A 24,669-nucleotide genomic window follows, 5' to 3' on the forward strand; every position below is an offset into this window, starting at 1 on the left:
GTCCTAACGATCTCGTGCTAGCAACGCTATATTTATTCATGTTAACATTCAACTTTTTGTCACTTTACCCACTTTACGTTTCTAATGGCCTTACTGATGAACCATTGTACCCTCAGGAAATAGGTGCACAAAGTGGTATGTTAGAAATCACACTTGCGTACTGGAATCTTTATGAAAGTAATTTTTTAAGCCGCAAAAGTCAAAAGGTAATAAGTAGACATCTGATGTTTAGGAAAATACCTACTTACTGGCTTTTAAGGAACCCGGAGGTTCATTGCCGCCCTCACATAAGCCCGCCATTGGTCCCTATCCTGAGCAAGATTAATCCAGTCTCTATCATCATATCCCACTTCCCTCAAATCTATTTTAATATTATCTTCCCATCTACGTCTCGGCCTCCCCAAAGGTCTTTTTCCGTCCGGCCTCCCAACTAACACACTATATGCATTTCTGGATTCGCCCATACATGCTACATGCCCTGCCCATCTCAAACGTCTGGATTTAATGTTCCTAATTATGTCAGGTGAAGAAAACAATGCGTGCATGTTCTGTGTTATGTAACTTTCTCCATTCTCCTGTAACTTCATCCCTCTTAGCCCCAAATATTTTCCTAAGCACCTTATTCTCAAACACCCTTAATCTCTGTTCCTCTCTCAACGTGAGAGTCCAAGTTTCACAACCATAAAGAACAACCGGTAATATAACTGTTTTATAAATTCTAACTTTCAGATTTTTTGACAGCAGATTGGATGATAAAAGCTTCTCAACCGAATAATAACAGGCATTTCCCATTAGGAAAATGCCTATTTTATTTGAATGTTCGTATTTAAAGGCTTTTAGTAAATGTGCACGAATCATGAAAAATGAAGCATTCTGATGAAGTTTGATCTTGATTTTTTTTTGCCTTTTTTATTGTAATATGTATTTGTTTGCACTTTTCTTGCTGTTATATATACTTTCTTGTCTTTTCTTTATATGACTACTCACTCAACAATATTGCATTTATATCTGCGTTCGAAACTAAGGAAAATGCAGTTTTAATAGTAGCCATAGATATGGGACACCCTGTTGCAATGCAGTGTTGTTTCGCTTATTCCGGAATCGACCTCGTCCTTACCCATCACTGCTACCTGACTCCAGCACTGACCTACCCCATTAATTCCTGGCTTAGTTGCCTCATGAGTGATGCCTTATTGGTGTCACTTGTGAGGTTCAAACCTGTCTTCGTACAGTTGACTAAACAACAACAAACATCACTTATTAGTCGAATACATGAAGCGTTGGATTTTCACGCTGATAACCCGGTTTCGAATCCCGGTGAGTCCAACTATAATTTGTGGTGGACAAAGACGGTGCTTGCCGGTAGGACTTAGCGGCTCTACCGACGTCTCATTATTGTTGCATTAATCACCGCCACACTGATACGAGTAAACTGAATGTTCATGAACCTAAACGAGAATTTGAGAACGAGATGCACGAATAAAAAAAAAAATAAATAAAATAGGAACTTTGTCGAAGATGAATATTACCTCTTCAATCATTAATATTTACGAACCGTACGCTTAAAACAGGTTATGCAGCCACCAATGTGTTTTTTTTTTTATAGGGAAGGGACTATCGAGATTAAATTCCTCGTATTTTGTTCTTTAGTTGCAGAAAGATCAAATGCAAATTTTTGGGGACACTGTATAATGTTTAAACATAGTTGCCACATATTTAGAATAATTATTTCAGTTAAAAATAAGGTAATAATCATGTAAGTACCGATACTTCTTAAAATAGGTACCGTCATTTCCCATAACTACGGTCCTGGAACACAACTATGGTTCACGAAACAACCATTCAAATTTTGTACTCCATAACGTACAGTACTTAACAAAAGTTTAAGACCATGAGCAAATTTCATATAATTATTTCCTGGTCCTATATTTTTGTTTCTATTTCCCACATGAATATTTTGTCAATTATGTGGACTGTGAGACATCTATCGACGCAAAGAAAGTAAAATTATGACATTTAGTTTTCGAGTTATGATTTTAATGAAATATTTTGTTACTGTAAAAAATGCTACATTTATAATTACGGAATAATTTATTCATGCTAAACCAACATATTTATTGTAGTGATGATTTTTTTCAAGCAATTTGAGAAGTGTGAGAACACATTGGCACCAGAAAGAAAAATTTAAAAAAATTTATTTTCGTTTTATAATTTTTTGCATATTTTTCCAAAATAAGGAAAATAATAGTAGAAATAACGTTAAGTAAAGGCATTCATAGCTTCACTGTGGAATAAGCTAACGTAACCGGACCTACGCCAATCGAAAGTACGTGATTTCGTAGTGAAGCTATGAATGTCTTTACTTAACGTTATTTCTACTATTATTATTATTTTCCTTATTTTGGAAAAATATGCAAAAATTATAAAACGAAAATAATTTTTTTTTAATTTTTCTTTCTGGTGCCAATGTGCCAGGACTACTTTCGATTGGCGTAGGTCCGGTTACGTTAGCTTATTCCACAGTGAAGCTATGAATGCCTTTACTTAACGTTATTTCTACTATTATTTTCCTTATTTTGGAAAAATATGCAAAAAATTATAAAACGAAAATAAAATTTTGTGTTCTCACACTTCTCAAATTGCTTGAAAAAAATCATCACTACAATAAACATGGTGGTTTAGCATGAATAAATTATTCCGTAATTATAAATGCAGCATTTTTTACAGTAACAAAATATTTCATTAAAATCATAACTCGAAAACTAAATGTCATAATTTTACTTTCTTTGCGTCGATAGATATCTCACAGTCCAAATAATTGACAAAATATTCATGTGGGAAATAGAAACAAAAATATAGGACCAGAAAATAATTATATGAAATTTGCTCATGGTCTTAAACTTTTGTTAAGTACTGTAGTACCTCGTTTATCTACTGTATATTTTTGCTGTACTGTAGTTTGAAGTCAAGTCACTGCAGCTATCTACGAACGGTCTATGTTACTTCTACAATGTTTTCTGAATGGTTGTATCGTGGATCATAGTGATGTCCCAGAACCATAGTTATGGGAAATGACGGTACTGTTGTTAATAAAACTTGCATAATTTTATAAGCTCATACTCAGCATATTAATATTCATAATATCAATATATTTATTCATAAAGTAAGCCTTTCATAAACCTTTATATGCACCGAGTGTTACTGGCACGTCGAAATTTACATGAAAATCAGATTTAGCCTAAAGAAACTTAAATGAGTTTTTTCAGAGAAACCACAGGCCTCAACTGGAAGCTGCTATATTACAGAAATATGCACGATATTATGTACGTATATTTAATTCAAGACTATGGAATCTTCTACTGACCTGGAGATAAAAAAAAAAATTTGTCATCAATGATCAAATCCTTCCTATAAAGATATATACAGTCCAATCAATATCAAAACGATTTATTCGAAATTTAACGTTAACATTTAAAATACTAGACTTATTGGAATCATTGAAAAGAATCCATCGACAACTTCTGTCACTATTTCTACTAACATCTATATAATATAATTTGAACTGATAATGGTAATTACGGAAAAACGGCTGAACGGATTTTAATGAATGATCCCTCATTTTGAAGCTTGGCATCCAAGAATGTGCGAAAAAAATAGTAGTTTTCAATGAAATGACAATTTTTCTACATAATTTTCCTATTTTCCAAAACCCATCTCTCGTCAGTTTTGAGAACTAATGGCTTTCATTATGTTGTTCATGGCAAACAATGGGGACTGTATTAAGCCCTCACTGTGATCTGATTAAATGTATCCCCTCCCCTTCTCTGATGAAACATAATTGCAATACAGCCAGCAAAACAAGCCCAATAGAAAAACTTTACTTCAGTTTTTACCATTTCGGATTGCTGTTCGTAACCATTTCTCACATATTCATTAGTCACATAAGTTAATCCAGCAGTATTTGGTAGATCAGTATTGTCTGAAGGAAGCGCAAAAATTACAGTTCCTAAGAAGAGACCAAAAGGTATTACTTACTGATAAAATAAGAGACCTATAAGATTTTTGTAGTCTCCCAGTCACCTCAGCAAAATCTCTTAGTGGGGAAAAAGTGATTCTGCCCTCTATATTCAGGATAGCTCACGAAACATGCAGCAGCTATACCAAAATTCTATGTCTTTTGTTCGAAAACATGACAAACCTGACATTTTCTTAACTCTCACCTACAATCCGCAATGTCCTGAAATAGCTACTGCATTACCTTTGAAAATGTCTGGTATTCTTCATGAATATTAATATGAAGCATTTTTATTTGAACTTCTAATGAACTTAGTTTGCAGCATTTGCTGCACAAGCCACTAGTTTCATATAAAATCATTCAAGACATTAAGTAGGGTATGAATTGGAGCTGTAAGCAGTAAAACGATAATTCGATAGCACCGATACCATAATATGAATTATTTTTCATATCGAAATCTTTATTCGAAGACACAATGTAATGTATAAGATCAATGTCGAAGAAAATTAAAAATATTCTGAAGCCTCATCTTCAATCGAAATCAAATATCTTCCAGAGATCTATGTTTTGTTGGTAACAGTATACTGTCAACTAAAAAGCTTCTCAGAAAGATCTGCAGTACATGGCTTTGTGCACGTAAACTAGAATCACCGCCCTCAAGATTATGACCTACTAAACCAAACTAACATTAACGAGGAGAAAAGGAGGCTGTGGGTTTACATAACAATTAATGTGGAAGTGTCGCATGTTGACCAACTCATTGTTACCCTTATTAATAAATAGGCCTTTCGGAGGCCGTGGAATAATGAAGCGGCGCATAGCGCAGCTATAGAGGCTTATAGTACTTACCGCCTCCACCCTGTTATAGGTCGCTGTCGGAGCTCTTTTTCTGATAATCCCATGAGGCCCACACAGGCGAGAATCCACGCCATGATAAGAAGCAACATGATGGCGAACACTCTGAAGGGTAACACTGCCACCGTGAAAATCGCAGTCTGCAAAGAAGAAAAGTAGTTAGTAAATGCCGAGTTAAGACATAGGCTATTCTTCACACAGAAAATGTATTTCATATTACATAACGAATTTTATTATTACTTGCTAGTTTATAACCTTATCAGGAACAACAAAGCGAGTTATAAAATTTTCCTTATAATTATATTCGTATCTGTAAATTTACAATTGAATTAAAAAAAAAAAACAAAAATTAATTTTTCTCAAAACAGACACACTTTTTAGAAGGGACCAGGGGAAAAGGACGTTTAGTTTAAATTTAGTAATTTTTATACTTTAATTGAATCTGGCAGTTAAAGATGACATCTTTAAGATTTCCTAATCATACAGGAGAAAAACTCGCTTGGTTCCTTCCACATTACAAGTAAGCCTATATTAAGTGGTTAGGTACAGCTCAAGACTTAAAAAAAATCGATTTTTCAAAATATTTTTTCTTTAATTAACAAATGTCCTGTATATTTTACTGAAAAAATATGCCATACATACATAAATGACATTATGTTTAATTATAATGCATAATTGCGAATATAGGAGTATAAGTTAAATATAGTAAATAAAACCTATAATTTCCATATGACATAACATCGAGTTGCATAACATACATATGTAATGGGAGGGCATTAGAGACCACTAAAATTAGACAGAAAGAGGCAACTGGTACAGTAAACATAACCTATAATTTCAACATATCTAAATATCCGTGCGGTGCAACTGAAAATTATTGAATCGTGCATAAATGAATGTACAAGAATTTCGCAACATTTAATCGAAATAAAGACAGGTATTACACATACGAACAACGTAATTTTCACACCAAAAATAGTATTACTCGCAAGTGAATTATATCTGAAATGTCTCATAATCATTGTTTTAAATTTTATTAATGCAATTACACTACATTGTAGAGAAATATATGTTATTCTTTATGCATTCCAATTAATTTATATGATTGAAACGCGAGTCACATGATCTGCCTTACGGCCTGTATTAGATCACAATGGCAGTGACACAATCTATTGTTCCTAGTACTCACAGCGCTCCAAGCGGCTAGCAACTATTGCGAGAAATGCAAAAAATCATCCCAAGCTTCGTGACTGTATATAGTAGATTGCGGTATTATTGTGATGTACCGAAGTACGAATGATATTTCAGTGTAGGGATTGTCCATCATTTCATAGCGTGTTTTGGAAAAGCCATTGATTTAATTCCCAATATGCTCAGTCAATAATTTAAGACAGCAGTGTATTATGATAATAACTGACTGAAAAAATTTTAGTTTTGGCATTTAAATGTGCAGAATTTGATCCCAACAAATGTTACATTGAAATATTTCTTTGCAGAACCAGAAGTTACTCTTTTAAATTGAATTGAATTGAAAGAGGTGAATTGGGAGGGCAAATTTAAAAGGTACGCAAAACGCGTCCTTGCAAGGGGTTCGGGGGCTGCAATAATCTAAATATGTGAGCTCCAAGCCTGTTGGCCACTAGTCTCACTCCGGGTTACGCTGCTCCACTGAAGGAGCTCTAGAAAATTTTTGAAGGGGAAAGCCGAAAATGGACGTAACCTCTTAGGTACCACATACGCGAGGGGGACGGGACGAGGAGGAGATGGCTGGTGTAAATCTGCACATTGAAATGAACTGTGTCATTTCGTAGTGCAGGAGGTATCAGACTCTGTCGTCTGTTGTTCGATGACCAGGCAGGTGAAGACCGCTAGGAGAGACGCCGTGAATTCTGAATCTGCAAATTGAAAGGTTCCCTGCCCTTTCGCATTGGGACTACATGAGTGACGTTGCACATTTTATTTATTTATTTATTTATTTAAATTTAAATATACAGAATAAATAATATAATTACAAACAAGAGAAATAGAAATAAAATAATACAAACAATATAAAAAAGGAGATACTGTAGTATTAACAAAATTTGAGACCGAATGAGCAGCGCTCGTGTTCGGTCGCAGTTCAGATATAATATTAATAGGCCTATAAGAGAATATAAAATATAATAAAATAGGAAATAGAATTAAAATTACAGTTACAGAAATTATATAATACAATATTAATATAAGAGAAATATAGAAAATAAAATAATAATAATAATAATAAAAATAATAATAATAATAATAATAATAATAATAATAATAATAGTAAATAAGTAAAATAAAATAGGAACTAAAATTTAAATTTTTAAATTACAGCGGCAATGGAATTATATAATATAATATTAACACTAGAGAAAAATAATATCGCACGTGAAAAGTAGGACTATATACGAGTATATATATATATATATATATATATATATATATATATATATATATTTCAAAATTTTAGAATACAAATATAATATAGGTTGATTAATTCATATACATAGGCTATAAATTTATTTAATCAAATTGGAGATACTAACACGTTTCTAATTTTTTTGTTATATGTTAGTGGGTTACATGTTAGAAGTTCTGGGTGTAATTTAGTTAAAGCATTGTACAACCGAGGGCCAAAATTAATGCTATGCTTTAGACCAGCAGATGTGAGACATTTAGGTTCTACTAATGTTGAATTAATATTTAGTAATTTTATAGACTCTGAAGTAGGGCATTAAGTTGTTTGTTAGAAAAAAAAGGGAATTTATGGCGAAGGGCATATAGCTCTGTGGCCCATTTCTTTTAGGGCTCATCCCGACATTTGTCTTAACGCCTTAGGAAAACCACGGAAATACCTAAGGCAGGATGAGTTGTCTCAATATAAGAGATTAGCCAATTTGGCTTTTAGGTAATAGGTCGATTGATTTATGAATTTATGATACTTACTTACTTACAAATGGCTTTTAAGGAACCCGCAGGTTCATTGCCGCCCTCACATAAGCCCGCCATCGTTCCCTATCCTGTGCAAGATTAATCCAGTCTCTATCATCATATCCCACCTCCCTCAAATCCATTTTAATATTATCCTCCCATCTACGTCTCGGCATCCCCAAACGTCTTTTTCCCTCCGGCCTCCCAACTAACACTCTATATGCATTTCTGGATTCGCCCATACGTGCTACATGCCCTGCCCATCTCAAACGTCTGGATTTAATGTTCCTAATTATATCAGGTGAAGAATACAATGCGTGCAGTTCTGTGTTGTGTAACTTTCTCCATTCTCCTGTAACTTCATACCGCTTAGCCCCAAATATTTTCCTAAGCACCTTATTATCAAACACCCTTAACCTATTATCCTCTCTCAGAGTGAGAGTCCAAGTTTCACAACCATACAGAACAACCGGTAATATAACTGTTTTATAAATTCTAACTTTCAGATTTTTTGACAGCAGACTAGATGATAAAAGCTTCTCAACCGAATAATAACACGCATTTCCCATATTTATTCTGCGTTTAATTTCTTCCCGAGTGTCATTTATATTTGTTACTGTTACTCCAAGATATTTGAATTTTTCCACCCCTTCGAAGGATAAATCTCCAATTTTTATATTTCCATTTCGTACAATATTCTGGCCACGAGACATAATCATATACTTTGTCTTTTCGGGATTTACTTCTAAACCGATCGCTTTACTTGCTTCAAGTAAAATTTCCGTGTTTTCCCTAATCGTTTGTGGATTTTCTCCTAATGGATTTATGATAGATGTAATTATTAATTAATTTAAGTTACTCTTTTCTCTTGTCAGAATAAATATCACGTATAGGGGAGAGTCGGGTAGTATCGGACATCGGGTAGTATCGGACAGTGCGTTTCTTTCATCTACCACCATATGGTAGTATCTGAATGACATGGTTACGTTTCTCTATGCGACATCACAGAAACGTAACCATGTCAATCAGGTACTATCATCGTGTGGTAGATGAAAGAAACTCACTGTCCGATATTACCCGATGTCCGATACTACCCGACTCTCCCCTACATAGGCATGAAAGTCGACTTGGGCTGTAGTGCACAGGAATGATTCCGTACCGCCCGGTAGTTGCGAATGCCGAATACACGGGCATAACGAACTGGACAAGGAATAGCTATTCCCATGATACATCACATCAGAAAAGAACAAGTAGTCAATTTCGTGATGGAATTACACTCACAGTCTAATCTCTGAGTAATACTATTCAATACAAAGCATTCTGTTTAGGACAAGAGAACTATTCCCAGAGTTGACCGCAGACGACAATGGAACAGGACAATACGTCAGCAACTGGTGTCTGCTCATGCGACACATGCCGCGCTTCAGCAGGTCAGCTGCTGGGATTGTGGCTGCACACAACAATGGATATGGGGTGGAGAGATGCCCCAGTCGTTGTGGTATGCAGGGACAGAAGACTTCGTCGTTAACTTGAAAAAATGAGTGCTTTGTAAATTCAAGTGTGAATTGCTCATCTCCAAAAGAATCCAGATAAACACTTCTGAATGCAATTCTGTAACAATGTTCACTACTCACATCTTCCCGCCAAATTTCTGGAATTAATCTTTATACGAAGCAAAGAAATAATATTCTATCGATTTAAATAGACTTCTAATCTTCTATTCGCGGGTGCTCGTGTAAAGGGGTTAAGTCAAATTGTAAGGTAAGTAAACTTCTCTCCTTCAGTACTGAATAAAACCCTTTTGTCACAAAATACGGAGCACTGTAACGGCATCATGGATGGGAGAATGATTTAACCCCTTTAACACAAGAAAAAAAGTAATTGTGGAGAGTTGAAGTCTGTACTTATCTCAGTTTAGCGAAATCATACTTAACCCCCTTTACACGAGCACCCGCGATTTTTCCGTGTAAAAATCTCCATCATCTCATATCATGCTGATTAACACTTTCATTTAATTTCTTCCTGTCTCAATTCATTTCACGAGTATAAACTGTCTTACAAAGTTAATATATTTACAAACTGAAGTGAAACCAGTGGGATACGCAGAAATTTGTCATGGGGAAGGTCATTATTAAAATTGTTTACAATCTGCATTATCGGTATTTTAAGTTTTTTGTATTATTACTATTATTATTATTACTAACAACAGTAACACATATAAATGGCACTAGGGAGGAAATTAAACACAGAATAAATATGGGAAATGCCTGTTATTATTCGGTTGAGAAGCTTTTATCATCCAGTCTGCTGTCAAAAAATCTGAAAGTTAGAATTTATAAAATAGTTACATTACCGGTTGTTCTGTATGGTTGTGAAACTTGGACTCTCACTTTGAGAGAGGAACAAAGGTTTAGGGTATTTGAGAATAAGTTGCTTATGAAAATATTTGGGGCTAAGAGGGATGAAGTTAAAGGAGAATGGAGAAAGTTACACAACACAGAACTGCACGCATTGTATTCTTCACCTGACATAATAAGGAACATTAAATCCAGACGTTTGAGACGGGCAGGGCATGTAGCACGTATGAGCGAATCCAGAAATGCATATAGAGTGTTAGTTGGGATACCGGAGGGAAAAGGACCTTTGGGGAGGCCGAGACGTAGATGGGAGGATAATATTAAAATGGATTTGAGGGAGGTGGGATATGATGATAGAGACTGGGTTTAATCTTGCACAGGATAGGGACCAATGGCGGACTTATGTGAAGGCGGCAATGAACCTCCGGGTTCCTTAAAAGCCAGTAAGTATGTATTAGTATTACTACTACATTAAATCCAGACGTTTGAGAGGCGCAGGGCATGTAGCACGTATGGGTGAATCTAGAAATGCAGTGCCACGCAGTAAACTGAGTATACTAACTCATTGCAAATGTTTCGAAAACGTTACTGTTTTGTTCCGCTTTTCATTATTTTGCACAGTCACCTACTTATTTCTAGATATTTGATCATTTTTCTTAATCACTAATATATTACGTAAACAAGATACTGTACTAGTACCTTTTGTACCCATTGTGATCTCATCTTCTTACCAGTAGGGGAGAGTTGGGTAGCATCGGACATCGGGTAATATCGGACAGTGATGTTTCTTTCATCTACCACCAGATGGTAATACAGTGATGTTTCTTTCATCTACCACCAGATGGTAGTAGCAGTGTTCACTTAGCTAGATGAAGGAAACATTACTGTCCGATATTAGCAGATGTCCGATACTACCGAACTTTCCCCTATATATATTTTATATAAATATTTTATTATTTCTTTATTTATTTTAGGACTTCTTGGCAGCAGCTCATGTTACTGTTTATAGTACATCTCAATTATTTAATGTTTGAAATAAATATCAAAATGCTTTTTGTTTTCTTATAAAAGTGAATATTTAGTTTGAAGATGCTATACAATAAGATAAATCTGTGAATTTAATGCTATTCTGCAAATATTTTATTTAAAAGGCATATAAAATCGTAAGTTGTATTTTAAAAATCGATATTATCGTAAAATGCGATTAAAATTTCAAGTTCCTCTACATAAAAAGGATGTGACAGTAACTATGACGTTGTCATGGAGACAAGTTTAGACAGGTTCATTTTCATGTAATTTACTCCAGTTTACGTTTTCCTTAAATCATCTCAGTTGCCGAAATGAGCACCAATTTACTTTACGATCCATGCTCGTGACTGTAGACAATAATGCGAACAATAATATGTGGCCCCTTCCAGTTTCGAAAGTAAACGAAAAGACGCAATTTGCTACATGACCAAGAAACAACAGTAGACCCTATTCTTCCCCAAATTTCACCGCGGACACGGACCACAGAACTGGTACAACTTTGGCCGGCGAATTATATAATTTGCATTAATTTAAGATCTGAAATACTTCCCAACTCGCATTCATTCTTATTGCTTTCACGAAGCGAAGTTGCAGGAACTAAACGTGTGTGACATCAAAGCTGAAGCGAATGGCACGGAGAAAGTTCATCATGCAAGCGCATGTGGCCACAATACACTTTCACTGATCCGTGCACTCTTTCTCGCCGTGCTGGACTGCCAAACACGGGGACGAGCCATCAGCCTGGGTTTGCGTTGTCGATGCTTGTGATCGGAAATGTCTGCAGGCGAATTTTCTTTGGAAACAAAACTTTTCAGTGCTGTGACAGTGAGATTAGCAGTAGATTTTATCTCGCTATGGAACAGAAGTTTCTTCCACCAATGTGATGTTAAGAACGCTTATCATGAGGGCCTCATCGTGATTATGTCTATTGATGCAAGAAGAAGAGAAACACTTTTGTTTTCTTTTTATAGGCTGGTTACATAATAATAATAATAATAATAATAATAATAATAATAATAATAATAATAATAATAATAATAATAATAATGTATATATGCATTTACTTGAAAGTAAATCATATTATGAAAAAGTTCCAATAAATAAGACTAAGTTGAAGATGTCACAAAACTTATACAGTATGTACTTTCTGAATATCTTAAGATTTATGAAGAAATTCTCCAGTGGCCAATAGAAGAAAAAAACAATGAAGATGGCTGAAAACTTCAGAGAAAGTGTTTAATGAAGAAACTTAAAAGTTTTGCGTTTTTAAGAGATTTTTCCTTAACTAAATAGTGTTCTTAACAGTGAAATTCTTAAGTATTTGATGAAAGAGTAATGGAACGGAGAAAAATTCTCTCCGGCGCCGGGACTTGAACCCGGGTTTTCAGCTCTACGTGCTGATGCTTTATCATCATAAAGCATCAGCACGTAGAGCTGAAAACCCAGCGCCGGAGAGAATTTTTCTCCGTTCCATTACTCTTTCATCGTATGATGACGCAGAATATCTGCATGGAAATATCATATGTACTTCGGTTCATTGAAATAATATATGATATGCGTAAATCACGAAGTGATTTAGGACGGCGCTTATTCCGTCGGATCCCGGCCAACTAGTCACTCATAACGAGTGCACCTCAGCACATGTGTGGACTTCGGTCCTATGTTCATAGACATCTATGACGTAGTGCAGAGGGTGGCCACTAGAGGGAACCCAAGAGTTGGAACTCAATCAGAGACAATTCTGTTCGGCGCCGGGGTTGTATCCGGTGTGGCTTAGTGGTTAAAGCATCAGCACGTAGAGCTGAAAACCCGGGTTCAAGTCCCGGCGCCGGAGAGAATTTTTCTCCGTTCCATTACTCTTTCATCGTATGATGACGCAGAATATCTGCATGGAAATATCATATGTACTTCGGTACATTGAAATAATATATCTTAAGTATTTGTTAGTTAATAACAGTTAAAACACATTTAAGAACATAAAAATTCATTGCATTATGTTTTACTTACTGTTCAGGCCTATTATTAAAAGGACACAAGTCCATCATAAATATTATTTTTTTACAGTTAAGTTTTAGTGATGTTAGGTCTATTAGTTTATGCACGTAAATGTAATTTTACACCTTTGTCCTCGAATATAACATATCTGATTACACTACAAAGTACAATTAGCAAAATAAACAGTTTTTTGCTTCTCCTGTAAACTTGACAAAAGAGGTCATGTGATCTTTCAAAAATAATCGGTTGAATTGTACTCAAGAATAAAAATTACACAAATCACACAAATCTAAACTGAAGCCGATGTATTTTATAGGATAATACCTTAAAAGAGATGAAAGATTTGAGGTTCACAAAGAACAGATTTCTATATGAATTTTGCTACACCCGTGTACACACGATAACGGCTGCTTTCTCATGTGAAAGCTTTTTAAAATGTGTGAGCAGGGGAGTTAACTCCTTTGATGTGGGCTGGGCCACTGCTGGGTTTCCATGCGCTCAATATTGCAACCGCTCTGCAAAGATGATAAGCTCTATTGTTAGACCAACGAAGCTTTTGTATGGGTTAAATTGAGTTCCAAATGGTCAATTACGGTTTAGAGAAAACGGCAGGTGTGCAGCTGGTCGACAAAACACTTGTCTCATCGCGACCGAGTTTGCATGTTCTCTCCGAACGGTGACACAGCCATTCTCTCCAACACCTGAGGCAACAGAAATACGCTAGCAATGCTAGTGGTCGTCTATGCAGCGTAGAGAGCACAACCACTCAAATATTGTAGATATATAATCGGACTAAAATATTTTTGCATAAAAACAGAGGAACCTCGTTCCCAATTTATCGTTCAGTAACGTTTTGTAGCCTACTGTATTATTTGTACAGGGACATCATTTTATTTTTACTGACATTTTTAATATTAACCTGGCTATAGCTTTGGATTAAAGGTTGAAAAACGGAAACACCGTTTTCTACCCCCTTCCACTGGAGTTCGATGAAACTGGCGTAATAGTACATTATCCAACGAACCTATAATGGAAGTAATTAAGACGCGATTATGTTTGTTTATGAAACGAGCGCAAGCGAGTTTCATAATTTTCATACGAGCGTCTTAATTACCATTATACGCATGTTTCATACGACTTTTTATGCTCGACCATATTTATAACTTGAAATTATTCATAAGTATTCATGTTATGGTTATGTAAGTGAGGAGCGGAACTGACCTGAATTGTGAGTTGTGCGCAGACGCGAAAGTATTGATTTTTTCCGAGGGACGAATGTCATTATCTTTGATATAATCTAGAGAATAACATGAACATTAATATTGATATAACCTGGAAATTGATTTAGAATTGAAAAACGAGATGACAAACTGAATTTATTTGAATATTATTTACAATTAACGCTAATTATTATAGTAACAGAACATAACCTTCTGCGACAGTATTGGATTTCCAGCCTCCGTGACGTTTCGCTAATTATCTTTCGATTGCATATCCGAGAATAATGATACTTGCGGTTTTATAATGGTACAATGGTGATTTCTCACTGGCTGAACAACTGAACTATAATGAATAGGTGTACATTAATGAGGTGCATTAAAGGGCTACTACCAGGTGTATAATTACTACATTTCGGCATGGTCGAGCGTAAAATACAAACAAATCACTTTACTAGGCATAGGAAGGAAGAAAAGTAGTTCATCCATTTACGTAAAGTAGGAAATATCGCGATTTTGAGTTTGATAATTTTCATTAAGTTTTTCTTTAACCAAAATACAGTACTGTATTAACAATAAGTGTTTTTACTCCATTAGGACATATTCATTATGCACTGTAGCCTACATTATACTGTCTATAGCAGATTAGCGCACAATATAGAGAATGAAGTTAAATTGAAAAATAATCTTAATATGGATATATAAACACATTTTTCAAAATGGTGGCCGTTCATTTCGATACAGGCTTCAGTTCTTTTTTCGATATTATCGCACTATAGACTATTGTACCTAATTCCAATTACCAGTTTCGTCCTTCGTATCAGTAACTCATGTTGAAATAATTCTGTACCTACTCTATAAAAGAGTACCTTACGTACTGTAAATTCAATCTTCACTTCTGCCCGATCCGAAAAGATAAAATTACTCAGACATGCTATCTACTATCCGTTCAAGTGGTTTTGCCGCAGGGTCGTAGAAAGGAAGGAAATCACGTGACAATTAATTAACGAGGTCATTTTATTTGTTTTAAACAGTTGTATAATTCCTAACAGAAATTAATGTTTTCAGGAAAGAGCTAAAACAGCCCAGCCAGTAGTTTTTACAGAGGGACGAGCAGAAGCAGGTGGGGGACATCGGGATGTGACCTAGGCAAACGGACGACACTATCTGTGCGAGAAAATATTTCTGAAACGTACTATACTCACTATCTCAGTACTGTTTGTGTTTACTATGACCGTAAGGCGACTTTGAATGTATACGCTTGGTTCTGTGTGGAGAACGGTTGGACGTTTATTAGTAGAGGGGGTGGGAGTGAAGTACATTAAAAAACTCAGGTACAATAAAAATTGAAGTAAAATAAAATGATGTCCCTGTATATATGTATGTTTTGAATTATTGCACTAAATAGGCTATTACAGTAAAATACATCATTTTATTTTTACTTCAATTATTATTATACCTGAGGTTTTGAATATACATCACTCCCACCCCCTCTACTAGTAAACTTCCAACCGTCCTGCAGTCAAAGTCGTCTCACGATCATAATAAATCGTATTGAGTTAGTGAGTACAGTATCTTCCAGAAATATGTTCTCGCTTTCCAATAACGAAAGAACTTTCAATATTGAATCATATTTTCGCACAGGTACTGTCGTCAGTTTGCCTACGTCGCATCCCGATTTCCCCCACCCGCTTCTGCTCGCCCCTCTGTAAAGACTAGTGGATGGACTGTCTTAGCTCTTTTCTGAAAACATTAATATCTGTTAGGAATTGGACGTCTACGTAATATTATACAACTGTTTAAAATAACTTCAATAAAAGGGCCTCGTTAAGTAATTAACTCTCACGTGATTTCCCCCCTTTCCACGAACCTGTGGCAAAACCACTTGGACGGACAGTAGTGAGGAATTGGACGTCTACGTAGTATTATACAACTGTTTAAAATAACTTCAATAAAAGGGCCTCGTTTAGTAATTAACTGTCACGTGATTTCCCCCCTTTCCACGAACCTGTGGCAAAACCACTTGGACGGACAGTAGATAGCATGTTTGAGTAATTTTATCTTTTCGGATGGAGCAGAAGTGAAGATTGAATTTACAGTACGTAAGGTACTCTTTTATAGAGTAGGTACAGAATTATTTCAACATGAGTTACTCGTACGAAGGACGAAACTGGTAATTTGAATTAGGTACAATAGTTTATAGTGCGATAATATGCACAAAAGAGCTGAAGCCTGTATCGAAGTGAACGGCCACCAGTTTCAAAAATGTATTTTTAAATATCCATATTATGATTATTTTTCAATTTAACTTCATTTTCTTTATTTACGCTAATGTGCTGTAGAAAGTATAATATACACTGCATAATGAATACGTCCGAATGGACAGCTCAGTTAGTGAGTAAAAACACAATGTTAATACAGTAATATAATTTGATTAAACAAAAACCTAATAAAAACTATCAAACTCAAAATCGCAATATTTCCTACTTTACGTAAATGGATGAAGCAGCTATTACAGTAAAATATATGCATTGATAATAATATACGCTGAAAGCTATTTATTCTCTCTCTCTCTGTCTCTCTCTCATATATATATTGATTGGCATTAACAATGTTATATGTTAGCGTGACTTACATTTTCTGCCTAGAGCAGGCTATTGGATAAATGCTATTCAACGTAAAAAAACTATAACATTCTGGCTACATAAATCATACTCCTATTGATTTCATTAAATTTTATGCCGCGAGTTCATTTATAATTGCTTTTTCTGAGATTATTTTTACCTGGCAAGTTACTATGCATTTCATGTTTGAGGCGTTCAGAGCACAAATGGCCCAATCTACAATGTTTGCATATTGAGTTTATTGCTTCAAAGAACTCCTCATGTTTTCTTCAAAGAGTAAATCGGCCTAATCATCATTCCCAGTTTTTTTCCATGAGATTTCAGCATGAGTTTCGTTTGTGTAAAGTGAGTTGGGCCATTTGTGGGCTGAGTGCCTCATTCTTCCGCCTGACCTTTTATTTTGAATGATGTTTCTGTAGTCTCTAATTAAAAATTACTATTGCTTTCTTGTCTACAAAGTATATGATTATGTCTCGTGACGAGAATATTGTACGAAATGGAAATATAAAAATTGGAAATTAATCTTTTGAAGAGCTGGAGAAGTTCAAATATCTTGGAACAACAGTAACAAATATAAATGATACTCGGGAGGAAATTAAACACAAAAAAAAAATATATATATATATATATATATATATATGGGAAATGCCTGTTATTATTCGGTTGAGAAACTTTTATCATCCAGTCTGCTGTCAAAAAATCTAAAAGTTAGAATTTATAAAACAGTTATATTACCGGTTGTTCTTTATCGTTGTGAAACTTGGACTCTCACTTTGAGAGAGGAACATAGGTTAAGGGTTTTTGAGAATAAGGTTCTCAGGAAAATATTTGGGGCTAAGAGGGATGAAGTTACAGGAGAATGGAGAAAGTTACACAACGCAGAACTGCACGCATTGTATTCTTCACCTGACATAATTAGGAACATTAAATCCAGACGTTTGAGATGGGCAGGGCATGTAGCACGAATGGGCGAATCCAGAAATGCATATAGTGTGTTAGTTGGGAGGCCGTAGGAAAAAAGGCCTTTGGGGAGGCCGAGACGTAGATGGGAAGATAATATTAAAATGGATTTAAGGGAGGTGGGATATGATGATAGAGAATGGATTAATCTTGCTCAGGATAGGGACGGATGGTGGGCTTATGTCAGGGCGGCAATGAACCTCCGGGTTCCTTAAGCGCCAGTAAGTAAGTAAGTATTACTTTCTTGTCTAACTTGAAATTATAGCCTTTCTTCTTTGTGTCTATTTTTTGTGTTTTCTGTCATTCTCATTTTCACAGATGTATTTTTACAATAATAATAATAATAATAATAATAATAATAATAATAATAATAATAATAATAATAATAATAATTTCTAACAAATATAGGCCTACAGAAGAATTTTAGTTTGAGTGACCAATCAAGATATTTCTGTATCATGACTTTTACTTTTACAAAACTTGGCAACCCTTTCTACGCTGCTGTTGGAGCACACATGATATTTCGTATGCATACATTCCAAATAAATTGACCCCGAGACCAAAACCCGCATTGATGGACAGAAAGAAAGGATTCCAGTAACTTCATTTTCAGTATAAGATATGTTAAAACTGTTTATTTTTGCAAAAATCTCTTAATTTTTAAATATCAAAATATTCAATACTTCCTGTAACAAGAAATTAAGAGGGAAGAACTCGAAATGAATGGCAGTCGTAAATAGTTTAGAAACTGTAGACAATTAACTAGAAATAAAAGAAAGAACTTGCAACTCAGATTTAATGTCCTTAAATTTTACGCAACTTCATTTTTAACGACTACATAGGTTACCAAACTGCATTGAAGTCTTTCATATACTGTGAAAAACAAGTGACGCGAGATATAGTTTTATATAGGCTAATAATTATGAAATGTAGCATTGTGTGTGTTTTGTGATAGCCTGTAGACTGAGGAAGAACATTTAAATTAATACGCTTGGTTCTAGGTCAGTTTCTATCTGATGTGTTTCCAATTCACTGTGGGCTAAAGCAAGGAGTTGCACTATCACCTTTACTTTTTAACTTTGCTCTAGAGTATGCCATTAGGAAAGTCTAGGATAACAGAGAGGGTTTGGAATTGAACGGGTTACATCAGCTACTTGTCTATGCGCATGACGTGAATATGTTAGGAGAAAATCCACAAACGATTAGGGAAAACACGGAAATTTTACTTGAAGCAAGTAAGGCGATAGGTTTGGAAATAAATCCCCAAAAGACAAAGTGTATGATTATGTTTCGTGACCAGAATATTGTACAAAATGGAAATATAAAAATTGGAGATTTATTCTTCGAAGAGGTGGAAAAATGGAAATATCTTGGAGCAATTGTAACAAATATAAATGACACCCGGGAGGAAATTAAACGCTGAATAAATATGGGAAATGCCTGTTATTATTCGGTTGAGAAGCTTTTGTCATCTAGTCTGCTGTCAAAAAATCTGAAACTTAAAATTTATAAAACAGTTATATTACTGGTTGTTCTGTATGGTTGTGAAACTTGGAGTCTCACTTTGAGAGAGGAACAGAGATTAAGGGTGTTTGATAATAAGGTGCTTAGGAAAATATTTGGGGCTAAGAGGTATAAAGTTACACGAGAATGAAGAAAGTTACACAACACAGAACTGCACGCATTGTATTCTTCACCTGACGTAATTAGGAACATGAAATCCAGACGTTTGAGATGGACAGGGCATGTAGGACGTATGAGCGAATCCAGAAATGCATATAGAGTATTAGTTGGGAGGCCGGAGGGAAAAAGAGCTTTGGGAAGGCCGAGACGTAGATGGGAGGATAATATTGAAATGGGTTTGAGGGAGGTGGGGTATGATGATAGAGACTGGATTAATCTTGCACAGGATAGGGACCGATGGCGGGCTTATGTGAGGGCGGCAATGAACCTGCGGGTTCCTTAAATGCCATTTGCAAGTAAATAAGTAAGGTTCATTGAAAAAAACAGGTGTCTAGTTCGAAACGTTTCCATGTGAACTACTGAAAAGCGACACATTTTATGCAAGTGGTGAAACGATACGCTAAAATTACACAAATAAACATGTAAGTCTTTAAGTCACACCACGTCAACCCCTGTGAAGAAACGGTTAGCATGTCCGAGCGTGAAACGAGAGGGCCCGGGTTCAAATCCTGGTTGGGACAATTTGCCTGGTTGAAGTTTTTCCAGGGTTTTTCCTCAACCTAGTGGTAATAATAATAATAATAATAATAATAATAATAATAATAATAATAATAATAATACTGTAGCGTATTGCTAGCAGTAAGGTACATATTTTTTTGTATAATAAGTACTCTAGTACCCCCAGAAAGAGCACATACTTGTGCTCAGGGAGCATTCCATATAATTTTGAGAATTTTACTAAATAGCAGAATAAATAAGTAAGAAAGAAAAAGGAAAAACACTAACATCAGAATAATCGGAACTTAAAATTTTCTCTCTAAGTAATAATTTATGCTCGACCATGCCGAAATGAAGTAATTATACACCTGGTAGCTGTCCTTTAATGGACCTCATTAAAGTACACCTACTCATTAAAGGTCAGGTCTTTCAGCCAATGGCGACTCAGGTTACAACTGTTCAGCCAATGACAGGTCAGCTTTGTACCGTTATAAAACCGCAATTATCGATTATTCTCGGATATGCAATCGAAAGAGAATTAGCGAAAAGTCACGGAGGCTGGAAATCCAATACTGTCGCAGAAGGTTATGTTTTGTTACTATAATAATTAGCGTTAATTGTAAATAATATTCAAATAAATTCAATTTGTCATCTCGTTTTTCAATGTCGAATTCAATAATCAAGGTTATTAAATTATAATATTATCGAGTTTAACGGGACTACGTCAAAGTCAATGACATTATTGTTCCTCGGAAAAAATCAATACTTTCGCGTCTGCGCACATCTCACAATTTACGACCTAGAACAAGGTCACTTCCGATCTTGTCAGATACAAATAAAATATATACATCTGAATACCGGTAATTTCAAGTTAGAAATATGGTCGAGCATAAAAAGTCGTATGAAACTCGCCTATAGTGGTAATTAAGAAGCTCGTATGAAAATTATGAAACTCGCTTGCGCTCGTTTCATAAATATCCATACTCGATTCTTAATTACTATCATTATAGGCTCGTTGCATAATGTACTATTATGATCGATTTTTTAAAATAAGGCGCATTAGTGAATTGTAAGTTTGGGAATTTCCCTTGGACCGGAGTTGCTACTGTGATTATAAGCTACAGTTATGGTACATTTAGGTTCTGTCAAGCATATGTTGTCTGATATTTTAATTTTATATTTATGTGAATACAAATTAAATTATTTCTGTTTTTTATGTACGAAATTCTATAAGACATTGTTATAAATTTGATGGATATCAAAAACTTTAAATTCTGAATACGACAATTCTGAAGGATAGTCAAGAGGTTTATTAAGGCATATTTTTATTATTATTTTCTGTAGCAGTGCTGAAACCAACCCATCACTTACAACACCACCTATTCGTTTGTTCAAGTTATACAGGAACATAGTTTTGTTTTTACTAACATTTTTAATATCAACCTGCCTATACTTTTGGATTAACGTTGAGAACTGGAAACACTATTTGTTACCCCCTTCCACGACCGGAGTTCGATGATAAATCACTTTACTAAGTATAGGAGGGAAGAAAAGTAGTGCATCCATTTACATAAACTAGGCAATATTACGATTTTGACTTTGATAATTTTTGTTAGCTTTTTTATTTAATCAAACTACAGTACAGTATTAATAAGCGTTTTTACTCACTAGCTAAGCTATCCAGGAGGACGTATTCATTATGCATGTATAGTATACTGTCTACAGCACATCAGCATACAATATGAAGAGTGAATTTAAATTGAAAAAATAATCAAAATCTGGACATGTAAACAAATTGTTGAAAGTGATGGCTGTTCATTTCGATAAAGGCTTCAGTTCTTTTGAGAATATTATCGAAAACGTTTTTAAGCATATATTCTGAAATTGAATGTACTGTTTCTTGAATATAATTATTTAATTCTTCTATTATTTACAGTAACTCCCCCAGAATAATGCAAACACTCATGGACATGAAGTCCATAATCTGCGCCTGTTGAAATAATTCTGTACTCTTAGTTATAAACGAGTACCTTACGGGCTGTAAATTCAATATTCGCTTCTGCTCGATAAGCACAGATAAATTTACTCAGACATGCTATCTACTGTCTAAGTGGTTATGTCGCAGGTCGTAGAAAATGGTGGAACTCACGTGACAGTTATTTACTTAACGAGGCCTTTTTATATAATATATTTTAAACAGTTGTATAATATTACGTAGATATCAAATTCCTAACAGCAAATGTTCTCAGAAAAGCGCTAAGACAGCCCAGCCACTAGCCTTTACAGAGGGGCCAGTAGAAACGGATGTTGAAAACGGGGATGAGACGTAACCAAACGGACGCAGAGTAGGCCTATCTGTGCGAAAATATGATTCAATAATGAATGATCTTTCTTCACTGGAAAATTCGACTATATTTCTGGAACGTACTACTCACTCACTCAGTACTGTTTACTATGACCGTAAGACTATTTTGACTGTATATGCGGCCTTAATTCTGTGTGGAGGACTGGTGAAGTTTACTAGTAGAAGGGGTGGGAGTGAGGAATTAAAGGAATTTAAGAACGGATATCAGCCAAGGGTAAACGTGATCAAGGATGAGAATGGTGACTTGCTTGCAGACTCTCCATCAATCCTAAACAGATGGAAAAACTATTTTGCGCAACTATTAAATGTACATAGGCCAAATAGAAATGATCGGGACGAAATTGCGATAGAAAATCTGAAAAAGTACAAGTCTCCAGGTATCGACCAAATTCCAGCAGAATTAATACAAGAAGGTGGAAGTGCATTATATAGCGAAATTTATAAACTTGTATTTGCTATTTGGGAAAAGGAAATTGTACCAGAACAATGGAAGGTGTTCATAATTGTACCTATTTTTAAAAAGGGGGACAAAACCAACTGTGGTAACTTTCGAGGAATATCACTTATGTTGACGTCGTACAAAATTTTGTCCAATATTCTTTTGAGAAGATTAACTCCGTACGTAGATGAAATTATTGGGGATCATCAGTGCGGTTTTCGGCGTAATAGATCGATTATTGATCAGATTTTTTGTATTCGACAGATAATGGAGAAAAAATGGGAGTATAACGGTACAGTACATCAGTTATTCATGGATTTCAAAAAGGCATATGACTCGGTTAAGAGGGAAGTATTATATGATATTCTTATTGAATTTGGTATTCCCAAGAAATTAGTTCGATTAATTAAAATGTGTCTCAGTGAAACATACAGCAGAGTCCGTATAGGTCAGTTTCTATCTGATCCTTTTCCAATTCACTGCGGGCTAAAGCACGGAGATGCATTATCACCTTTACTTTTTAACTTCGCTCTAGAATATGCCATTAGGAAAGTTCAGGATAACAGGCAGGGTTTGGAATTGAACGGGTTACATCAGCTTCTTGTCTATGCAGATGACGTGAATATGTTAGGAGAAAATACACAAACTGTTAGGGAAAACACGGAAATTTTACTTGAAGCAAGTAAAGCAATAGGATTGGAAGTAAATCCCAAAAAGACAAAGTATATGATTATGTCTCGTGACTAGAATATTGTACGAAATGGAAATATAAAAATTGGAGATTTATCCTTCGAAGGGGTGGAAAAATTCAAATATCTTGGAGCAACAGCAACAAATATAAATGACACTCGGGAGGAAATTAAACGCAGAATAAATATGGGCAATGGGTGTTATTATTCGGTTGAGAAGCTCTTATCATCCAGTCTGCTGTCCAAAAATCCTGAAAGTTAGAATTTATAAAACAGTTATATTACCGGTTGTTCTGTATGGTTGTGAAACTTGGACTCTCACTCTGAGAGAGGAACATAGGTTAAGGATGTTTGAGAATAAGGTGCTTAGGAAAATATTTGGGACTAAGAGGGATGAAGTTACAGGAGAATGGAGAAAGTTACACAACACAGAACTGCACGCATTGTATTCTTCACCTGACATAATTAGGAACTTAAAATCCAGACGTTTGAGATGGGCAGGGCATGTAGCACGTATGGGCGAATCCAGAAATGCATATAGAGTGTTAGTTGGGAGACCGGAGGGAAAAAGACCTTTAGGGAGGCCGAGACGTAGATGGGAGGATAATATAAAAATGGATTTTAGGGAGGTGGGGTATGATGATATAGACTGGATTAATCTTGCACAGGATAGGGACCGATGGCGGGCTTATGTGAGGGCGGCAATGAACCTTCGGGTTCCTTAAAAGCCATTTGTAAGTAAGTAAGGGGTGGGAGTGAAGTACGTTAAAAAATTCAGGTGCAATAAAAATTGAAGTAAAAATAAAATGATGTCCCTGTATCTGTAAATGTGTGTAAGTACGAAAACCAAGAAAGAATATTGGGGAAAAGCGACTTTTGACCCATCTTATATATCAACGTTTTTGGTATAGTAATGTATCTCAGATATTTCTTGAATAAGTTGTTTGTTCACCTCACACCTTTAGCATGGCAATGTCGAGTCCCTGAACTA

At 35.3% G+C, this 24,669-nt stretch overlaps 1 protein-coding gene across 2 annotated transcripts in view; it reads right to left on the reverse strand.

Moving 5' to 3' along the window:
- LPCAT (lysophosphatidylcholine acyltransferase) overlaps positions 1 to 24,669 on the reverse strand; it is a 343,026-nt gene that overhangs the window by 166,516 nt on the left and 151,841 nt on the right. For both annotated transcript variants that reach the window (XM_069831815.1, XM_069831814.1), the window contains exon 2: positions 4,865 to 5,010. In XM_069831815.1, coding sequence (XP_069687916.1) covers positions 4,865 to 5,010 — 146 coding nt within the window. The remainder of the gene's footprint in view (positions 1 to 4,864; positions 5,011 to 24,669) is intronic.

This window comes from Periplaneta americana, chromosome 7, assembly GCF_040183065.1.
Source record: "Periplaneta americana isolate PAMFEO1 chromosome 7, P.americana_PAMFEO1_priV1, whole genome shotgun sequence".
NCBI lineage: Eukaryota > Metazoa > Arthropoda > Insecta > Blattodea > Blattidae > Periplaneta > Periplaneta americana.